General features: G+C 49.1%; 1 protein-coding gene across 4 annotated transcripts in view; it reads left to right on the top strand.

Moving 5' to 3' along the window:
• Positions 1-10,220, top strand: part of BCAR3 (BCAR3 adaptor protein, NSP family member) — a 105,975-nt gene that overhangs the window by 75,598 nt on the left and 20,157 nt on the right. For 2 of the 4 annotated variants that reach the window (XM_019667552.1, XM_019667551.1), the window contains 4 exons: positions 1,516-1,644; positions 4,022-4,464; positions 7,721-7,827; positions 9,384-10,039. In XM_019667552.1, the coding sequence (XP_019523097.1) occupies positions 1,516-1,644; positions 4,022-4,464; positions 7,721-7,827; positions 9,384-10,039 (1,335 nt within the window). The other 2 variants (XM_019667553.1, XM_019667554.1) reach the window with 2 other exon arrangements.

Genomic DNA, 10,220 nt, shown 5'->3' with positions numbered 1-10,220 from the left:
TTTGTTGATTCACTGAATACGGACTGCCTCATGTATTCAGGCATTGCTCAAGGGCTGCTGGGAAGAGGGCAGATGGGTTTCTGCTGTTGTGAAATTTATAATCTAGTGGGAGGCAAGAGAGACAATAAACTAATAGTAAATTTGGCCTGGTTTACAGTCTACATTCTACACTCAAGTCTTTCCAATGAGCTGTCTTCAGAAGCACCTGTACATAATTAACAATCGGAGCAGGCTGTGTCCAACACCCCTGCTCATGCCGGTGGGCATCTAGGGCAGCCAACATCAGCCTCACTGATACGACTTCAACTTATCAGGCACCCTGAGTGCCTGCACTGTGAGAAGAACAATGGTGGGGAAGAGCAGGAGGGAGAAGTAAACAATGAGTAAGCCAGAGCCTCACCTTGAAAGTGGCCCCTGAGTCATTCTGCAGCCAGTGCCTTTTGGGGCCAAGCATGCCCAGAAAGACTCAGGGATAAGAACTCAGCTGTAAGATCCCAAGTCTGTTTCTTTTTCTCTGGGGGAGCAGGATTTGGGGCTCTTTCCCCGCTATTGTGCAGAGCAGTGTAATGAGAATAGTTTTGTGGTTCGTAAGGACTTTTGAGGCCAGGCTGGGGAACTTGGGAAAACAAGGCTACGGCCTTTTCCTGTTTCCGTGACCTTCAGCCAGCCGTCACTGAGCCTGGTTTTGCTGGGAACCGGGAAGGTGTCCAAGTTCAGTTCACATGTTATAAGTGGGCGTGGGTTCTAAACTAAACCGGGAGCCAGTGCTGCCCACCCAGACCTCCTGCCCTGGCCACTGTGCAATGACCTAGATCAGCGATTCTCAAACTGTCTCAGGTCAAGGACCAGTTGTGTTATGATTTAAAGTTTCAATTTCCAATCTGTCATAAAAATGAAATATTAGAAAAATGAAATAAAAAAGACATACAAAATATAAACTTAGACTTCTATTATTAGTTTTAAGAGACATAAAATTACTCTATCCAAATGCTCTAAAAGTTTTTAAAGGCTAATTCAGTTCCTGAACTGGAGTTTGCCGGTAGCAGAGAATTCAGGGCCATCACTACCGACCCCGGGCTGCACTTTGGGCAGCACTGTACTACAGGCCCAGGCCCACGGGCCATTTGGGGACTGTTCTGAAGGACAATGAGGAAGCTCCCGTATGGCCTTGATGTGCCTCATGCCTGCACATCTCTCTCTGGCACCCCTGCCCAGCCTCCTATGATTTTAACTGCTGCCTGAGTAGACTGATAAAAGGAACAGCTCGGCCGACTCTCCTATCACAGTCCCCATGTGCAGGTGAAAATTTTACTGCACACTTACAGCCAGAGAAATGAAAGGTCACAGCTAATTGTAATCATTATCCAGCCTCCCCTACCTGAACGTGGCTTTGAGCATATACTGGTCTGATTAGCGAAGCAGCCAAGTTCAAGGCAGGCTGTTGTCTCCAGCTGGCCTGGCCTGGCCTGGCCGGCCTGGGCAGGGCGGGAGGTCACTGTTGACACTGTGTTGCAGTTCTCCAAGGAGAGTTACATCATGGACAGAAGCCCCGAGAAGCTGAAGAAGGAGCTGGAGGAGGAGTTGCTGCTGAGCAGCGAGGACCTACGCAGCCACGCCTGGTACCACGGCCGCATCCCTCGACAGGTACCTGCCTCCTCCCCGCCAGCAATACCCGGCTGTTCTCAGACAGCCCCCAGATCCATGACCCTGCTGGGGCACACACACCGGCCCCACGTTAGCCAAAAACAAACACTGTAAAGCGGCCAGCAGTGACTTAGCTTAGGCCTGTGTCTCTCAGGACACCTTGGGAAGAGCTAAGGTTAGAAAACCAAGTACGTCTCCACATGCCCAGGAAGTGGATGAAGGAAAAGCAGGTGTTCCTGTGGCCTGTAAACACAGAGTGGGCAGGAGACAGCAGCCGCAGGGTGGTACCAAAGAAGTACAAGGCCGGGCTATGGTTCAGATGACTGAACTCTTGGCCGGCTGCCTACAGCCTCATGCCCTTTGGAGCGTGCTTCCTTTCTAAGGCAGTGGCTTAATTTCAGGGGGAAAGAAGGGTATTGTCAGGGCCAGTGACACAGAGCTTACAAGGCCTCCTGGGCCCTAGTGGGGCCAGCCATTCTTCACTCTCCATCCCTTCCCTACCTGGCCCCCTGGTCCAGAGACGGGAAAGAAGAAATATTACACCAGTGACCACAGACTCGTGGCGTAGAATGTACTTTGTGTGATTGTTGTTTGGGTGATAGGCATGGATAACATTACTTAGTTTAATAGTATAGAAATTGAAAAATAAAATAAGTACAGAATTGAGGTGCAGAATTTCCTTGGGTTTTTGTTGTAACTTGATCTGGCCAGTCATTCACCCAGGACAACATGACAGGAAAGGGGGGTGGGGGGATGGGCGGGAGTGAAGTTAGAGGGTAGGGCATCATGTTGTGAATTATTTTTTAAATATAGCAAATTTCTCAGCACTATCAAAGAAATAATCCTTATTGTAACTTGTCCTCTTTTTTTAGTTTAAAATTGACTGTAGAATATACAGGGAGCAAAAAAACAAAGCAAAAACAAAACAAAACATTAAACTCTCACCCATAATTCTCCCTCCTAGAGATAACCCCTGTGAACATTTTGATATAAATCCTCCCAGACTTTTCTAAGTCAAGTATGAGGTCATACTGCACATGCTTTTTGGTAGCCCACTCTCTCCACTTAATGATATAGCCTGGGAATTTTCTCCAGCTGTAAAATATTCTTCATACCATTCTACATTGTATGTCTGTCCATTGTACACATGCACCATTATTTATTGGCCATTCTGACCAACATCCTTTAAGATAACTACTACGTTCAGAACTATAATTATTTCCTCAGGTTCAATTCCAAGAAGTGGAATTTCTGTGTGAAAAAGTATTTTTAAGGCAAAGATGCAATTTTAAAGTAACCATGGTAGCATACTGTTCTAAGCTAACTGATCAAATATTGGAATGGCCTGGAAAAAAAGCAGTGACTATCACCACCATCCTTCTCCTTATGCTGATCATAAAATTTGTTTTCCACTTGCCATGAGTGTAAATTTTCAGCTATAGATCATTCCAGATTGTTACTAAACACAGGAACAATAATAATGATAGTTATAGCTAACACTTTACTCCTTTAAATCTTTATAGCACTCTATAGATAACATTATCTCTGTTTTTCAGATCATGTAACTGAGCCACAGAGAGGTTATGTAACTTGTCCAAAGTCACACAGCAGAGCCAGAATGCGAGCCCAAGCAGTCTGGCTACAGGAATGGCCATGCTATACCACAGTATAAATTCTCCTTCTGTTATAAACATCAGCATCCTCATAGTTAAAGATTTTTGAGCAACTACTGTGTTATAGGCACTGTGCTTTGCATATATTACTTACGCAAATAAATAATCCTTCCAGAACTTTGTGAGATGAGGGACCTGGCCCAACTACATTCCAGGCCCTCCAGGGAGGAATCAGTATGCTCAGAACAGCTGGACACCAATTTTCTTATTTACTTTCGCTTTACATCCCTCAGGTATACATAAATGTCATCTTCTTATGACACCCTCCGGACCAACCTACTTAAAAAGACAGTTCTCATCCCCTCCCAAGTACTTCTTTTTCTCCCTTCCCTGTTTACTTTTTCCTTAACTTTACAACATCTGACATACCATACCTGTTGCTTCTTTATCCTCACTTAAGTAGCTCTCCACTCAAAATCAAAGCTCCATGACAGTGGGGACTCTAGTCCGCTTCATTCACTGCTATACTGTTGTCAGTGCCTACAACAGTATTTGGCACATAGTAGGTGGTCAGCAAGTAGTTGTTCAGTGAATGAATTGGTCTTCTAAGAATTTGACATTTGAAAAAATCAAGAGCCAACTGAGGAAGAAGAGACAAAATGGCATTGTCTTCTGCTGGCCCAAGGAAGTAGGGGAGAAACACAGCGTTTGAAAGGAATACATGCTTGCCTTTCCCACTTCTTACTCACCATTTTGTTCCCAAGGTGTCAGAAAACCTCGTGCAGCGAGATGGCGACTTCCTGGTTCGAGATTCTTTGTCGAGCCCTGGAAACTTTGTCCTGACCTGTCAGTGGAAGAACCTCGCTCAGCACTTTAAGATCCACCGGACAGTCCGGCGGCTCAGTGAGGCATACAGCCGCGTGCAGTACCAATTTGAGATGGAGAGCTTCGACTCCATCCCTGGCCTGGTGCGCTACTACGTGGGCAACCGCCGGCCCATCTCCCAGCAGAGTGGAGCCATCATCTTCCAGCCCATCAACAGGACAGTGCCCCTGCGGTGTCTGGAGGAGCATTACGGCACCTCCCCAGGCCGGGCCCGGCAGGGCAGCCTTGCTGAGGGAAGGCCAGATGTGGCCAAGAGGCTGAGCCTCACCATGGGCTGCGTCCAAGCCCGAGAGCCAACCTTGCCAAGAGGAAACCTCCTCAGGTGGGTCAGGGCCTCCTCAGGTGGTGTTGAGACCACGAGGGGCACTCTTGACTTGACCAGGCTTAGTTAGGCAGATGAGGAGCTCACCTGGAACAGAGGAACAATAAAAGATGTTAATAAGATGCCAAGTGTTACCGGAATAGCTGTCACGAGGCAGTGCATGTTCTCACTCGAGTTGATGCCAAAAATAAATGACGCAGTTGCTGAGGAAGGTGGGGTTAGCCAGGAGAGATTGTATGAAGGAGGTAGGATTCCAGCTAGTCTGAAGGCTAGGGGAAATTTGGATAGATGCTGCAAAGGGGAGGGTGTTCCAGGCGGGACTCAGCATGAGCATAAGGGTAGAGATAGAAAAGGACAAGAGTTGCTTGGAGTGAGTAAATGATGGGGCTGGAGCAAAGGGCTCACATTAGGGGCTGGGAAGGGTAGGCTTAGAAGTGACCCCAGCCAGATTGTGGAAGCCTTAATGCCAGGCTGAGGGTTTGAGGGAGCCTCAAAGACTCAACATAGTAAATGGGGAGTCCTAAGAATAGAACTGGGCAGTGATGTGCAGAGAGGGCGAGGAGAGAGAGGAGCTAGAAGACTGGATTCATGAGCCGTGGGGGGGGGGGGTGTCAGACTATGTGGGTGGGGTAGAGGGAGTCGGGAGGGTCAGGAACCAGGCTTCCCAGGGCTCTTCCCAGGTGGACCAGGGCAGCCGGACACCACCGGAGGGACCAGAGCAGGTGGACTTTGGAGGAAAAACCAGTTGCTCTCTCTGAGATATGATTGTGTGCTTGCTGAGTGCCAGTGTTCAGCAACAGTGTTGGGGTTCAGGAGGGGACTTAGGTCTAAGGCTTAGATCAGGGCTTGGTCCACATGGAAAGGGTGGTTGACTCAGTGAGAAGAGTTGAGATTCCAAAGACAGGAGATGTCAAGAGCCTGGGGCTAGTCTGAACCTCGGGGACTATGCAAGGGAAGAGTTCGGAGAATTCGGTGCTGAGGCAAGATACCCTACCGTCGACTATCAGTGATGTGCCTGTATTTATATAGGACCTGTCTCTCTTGGAGCTAGGAGTCCTCATGCATATTGTATGTTTTATCTAAACTGTTCCCGGAAAGGAAAGCAGGAAAGAGGCAGGCGTGGTAGGCGAAGACCAGCCCCCATTCTCTCAGTGACACAGCTCCCTTCTCTCGCCCCCTGGTAGCTAGGCTTACACACTTAAGCCAACATGTTATATTTTACTTACTGGTTGTCTTTCTGGACCAGGAGAAAATGTCATAAACTGTAATTTCTAGACTATAAAAACGCAGAAGCAAAATACAGGATTTTGAGTCATACAAATGACAGCTACTAGGAAGCTCCTGTAGGTATTAGTCAGCATCTGGCTATGGACCCGCCTGCCTGGGCACAAACGCTAGTCTACCACTCACCTGGGCAAGCTACATGCCTGCTCTGCGCCTCCCTTTCTTTATCTGGAAATGCAAGCTTGTGAGTGTTCAATGATTTATAATATGCAAAGTGCTTAGAACAGTGCCAACACATAGTAAGTGCTAGGTAAGTGTTAATAATCATAATAATTGTTTTCTGGAGGGCAGTAGAATGTAAGACTTAGGGCAGTTGCAGGGAGGGAGAAAAAACTTTTATCTAAGGTATTTAGATACTCTTTACATAGTAATAAGATGGGACTTGAGATCCCTTAAAATATTAAAGGAGTACCCTCTTCTTCTCTTTCTTTGGGGAGTTGGGTTTGGCTGCTCAACTGATAAATAAGGAGTTAATGTCGTGAACAGAGCCTGGGTTAATTTGTCCACAGAGAAGCCTTGCCATGGTGCTGGAAGGAAGACCTCCTGGTCTGCCCTCAGAGGCCCGGATTTAAAATATAATTATTTTTTTAAGATAAGAAAGGAAAGAAAAACTGAGAAAGTCCCTAAGTTAACAAGACAGGCCTAACAGAGCCACTCTTCTGACTGCCCCCTTGAAAGCAGAGCTCCCTAGGCTTTGTCACCCCTGGGCACAGGCAGCAGGCCCAGAAATGCATGGGGGTGGGGTGGGCTCAACCCGATAAATGGCCTGATGCCCTGCCCCCACCCCTTCAGTGGCTCCTGCACCTTCGCTGACGTCTGGCCTGCTGGTTGGCTGGCGGGGAACCGCCTGGGCAAAGGTGTGAGCTCTCAGCCAGGTTGCATTCCAGGTCTATGTTCTGGCCAGTGGAGTCCCACTGCTCCTGGTGATCGCTGCTTAAATATCGCTTTGCAGAAGCCATTGCCTTTTGGAATATTCCCTCTGCCCACCTTATCTCCCTGGGGGGTTGCTGGAATTTCTCTGTTGTTGGGAGTTTGGGTTTGTTTTTTTGTGTGTGTGGGATTTTTTTGTGTGTGTGGTTGTTTTTTTTTTTCCTTTGGTGCTTGCAAAGGTAGGAAAGAACTTTGCGATTTCTGTAACATAAGCTTGTGGGAGGGCCGATTAAAGTTCATTACAACTTGGCTGGCACAGTGCTTTCTCTTTTAGCAGGAGAGAGATTCTGTTCCTTGGTGCTAATTAGAGAAATTCCCAGCCTGAATTGGCAAGGGACAGAGCAATGCTAACTACTTGTGTTAAAAGTTACGTTCCACCTTTTCCCTGTGTAGCTATTGCTCTGTGCCTCCCAGCTGCCTCTCTGCGGGGCCACAGGTGGCCACGCGCCTTCCTTTCCCAATTCAGCAGGAGTGAGGCTGGCTGTGGGGTCCCTCATGCACGCAGGAGGGTGGGGAGGACAGCCTCCCCAGGCAATCGTGTGGATTATTTCGGGGACCCGAGATTTGCACTGAAATGGAAACTGCCCCACAGCTTCCTCCCTGACTGTGACAGTGTTTTGTCATTCGCGGTGGAATCACACATTCTGTCATGGTGGAACCGCATGTTAGTTAAACAAGTCATGTCTCCTGGGTCTGTAAGTAATTTGGGGCTCTGTTAAAAGTACACATTCCAGTTCATCAGATTTCCCTGAGAGGACTATGAAACCTTTCCCCTGCTCTGCTCAACGGTATGGAAAGGCTCAGAGGAGGCGTCCTAGGACCTAACTGGATTGGCCACGGGGACATGAGGATAGAGCCCACGGCACAGTATTAATCGCCCCCATCAGTAATTTTGTCCTTTAGCGGACATTCCTGGACTGTTAGGGTATGCTGTAGCACTCTCATGCTGAGCAACCTTTTTTTAAGAGAAACTTTCCATGACGCTGCCTAAAGGTTTTATGATTTAATGACATGTTTCTGCCCCACTTGTCTTTTGCTTCAGAAATAAAGAGAAAAGCGGCAGCCAGCCTGCCTGCCTGGATCACATGCAGGACAGAAGAGCCTTGTCCCTGAAAGCCCACCACCAGTCGGAGAGCTACCTGCCGATCGGTAGGTCCCTGGGCGTGTGGGGGGAGGAGGGCGACGGTGCGATCCTGATTTCCTTCAGGCTGGTTTTCCTGCTCCGTCCGCTCACATAACTGGGGAACGACGTAAGAGTCCATGCGTGCACGTTTGTAGGACTGTATCCAGATGGGAATCGCTGAGCTGGGCACTTTATGGATGCTAGTTTTTAAGCCTCATAGAGCGAGCTTTCAAGGTGGGCGTGATTCTTCTTTTTGAGGTTGAGGAAACTGAGGCACAGAGGTTAAGTAACTTGTCCAGAGTTGTCTATCAGGTCAGCGGCTCAGCCACCATTTGAACTCAGATTTTCTGATTCCAAGCCCATTCGCTAACTGGCTGGTGATCTTCATAACAAATGAGCCTATCCCCTGTAGTCCGCTCCCAGGGCAGAGGGCAAGCGAGTCCATCCTGGTGCTCCTGCTAGAGCAGCTATCCCCAGAGCCCTCCTCCTCTCCACTCTCCTTTCACAGCCAGGAGAGCGAGAAGGTGTGGGATTGTTTTTCATTATTTTTATAACTGACCTTCCTAGGGACCACAAGGTGATTTTCTTTCTTTCTTTTTTTTTTTAAGGGGTATTTGTCACAAGGTGATTTTCCTAGTGCCCCTTAAACTACTTCTATGTGGGTTATCTCGACATCCTGCTCTCCCTTCCCAGTGTGTCTCTAGCTCTCCCTTAAAGCTGGCTGGGATCCACCCTGGCTTGTAGAGTGACTCAGGGTCCTTTATGCTATGTGACTAAAGATTTCTGTTTCTTAGATTACTCACTGCCCTCCAGACTTAATGTATTTACCTGTTCTGACTGTCCTAACCTTCGGTGACCATACAATGACATTGCAGCCCAGCTGTTAGCAGTCACTGGGATTTAAATTCTCCCAGAACTGTGGGGTGGGGCCAACTTAGCCTTCAGAATGGTCTAGTGTAGACTGCTCTAGACTGAGCATGAGGTGGTCATACCAAGTTATCTTTTTTTTTTTTTTTTAAGATTTTTATTGGAGAATTGGGGGGATGGGAACAGTGCTGGGGAATTGGGGGAAGGGGAACAGACAAGTTGCTGTCATTTTGTTCTTCAGTCTAGTTGTGGAGGACGTTGCTTCACTGGCCCAAGTTGGCACCATCATTGCGCTCTTCCCGGGCAAGGCAGATCAGTTGCCGGCTTCTGGACGGCTGCTTACTGCGGCTGCTGGCCGCTCACACTGGCTGCTGGCTACACACGGTAGCCCATGGCAACCCACTGCCACAGGGGCTGCAGCCTACACCGTTGCCAGTGACTCACGGCAGCCCAGCTCCAGGTTGAGCTGTTGTTCAGCATCTTAGCTGTAGAGGGCAGTGTCACTGGCCCTCATATGTGGGATCCGAACCGGGGCCCTCTGGCGTCCCAAGCCAGCTCTTAACCATCGCACCACTTGGCCGGCCCCCAAGTTATCTTTTGAGGGTGAAAATCGAAACCCAAGAGCCTGAGTTGAGGGTTGGGGTACAATGACCCTAGTTTTGTTTGTTTTGTGTTCTCCACACAGCTTTTTCTGATTCTCTCTTATCCTCCATAGGCGGTAAGCTGCCACCTCAACCCCCAGGTGTGGATACAGGCCCCTGCCCAAACTCACCTGTTTTCAGGACGGGCAGTGAGCCCACCCTGAGCCCAGCAGTGGTTCGGAGGGTCTCCTCGGACACTAGGGCAGGGGAGGCGCTGAGGGGCTCTGACAGCCAGCTGTGCCCCAAGCCACCCCCCAAGCCCTGCAAGGCGCCCCTCCTCAAGGCTCCCCCATCTCCATCCACCTGGCCCAACTCGGAAGCCAATTACTGTGAACTGAACCCAGCCTTTGCTACAGGCTGTGAGAAGGGAGCAAAACCATCCATCTGTGCGCAGGACAGCTACGTGGAGCTGCTGAAAGCCAAGAGGAACGGGACGCCGGGTCCCCGGAACTCTGGCACCAACTACTTAATTCTTGATGAAGATGACAGGGCAAAGCCTTGGGAGCCGCTGGCAGGAGCGCAGATGGACGAGGGGCAGGAGGACGAGGGTGAGTTTGTGATGCCCCTCCTGGAGACTGCCTCCTCCTTCAGGCCCAACGACTTTGAGTCAAAGCTTCTTCCTCCTGAGAACAAGCCCCTGGAGACAGCAATGCTGAAGCGGGCAAAAGAACTGTTCACCAGCAGTGACCCCAAGGTCATCGCCCAGCACATGCTGAGCATGGACTGCAAGGTAAGTGCCCATGGGGGCGTAGTTTCGTTCTGGCTTTCGAAAGTTTGGAAGGCTGGGGCAGGGTTGAGGGGGATCTGTTTGCACTTCACTCCACCTGACCCTGTAAGTGCTTTGCTCATAGGAAAGGTCTGTAGATAAACCCGGGTGTGGGTATTTATTTAATGGGTGGGAACCACAGGCC

This window comes from Hipposideros armiger, unplaced genomic scaffold, assembly GCF_001890085.2.
Source record: "Hipposideros armiger isolate ML-2016 unplaced genomic scaffold, ASM189008v1 scaffold_501, whole genome shotgun sequence".
NCBI classification, from domain to species: domain Eukaryota; kingdom Metazoa; phylum Chordata; class Mammalia; order Chiroptera; family Hipposideridae; genus Hipposideros; species Hipposideros armiger.
The sequence above is the reverse complement of the archived record's forward strand: the minus strand, read 5'-3'. Positions and strand labels throughout refer to the sequence as shown.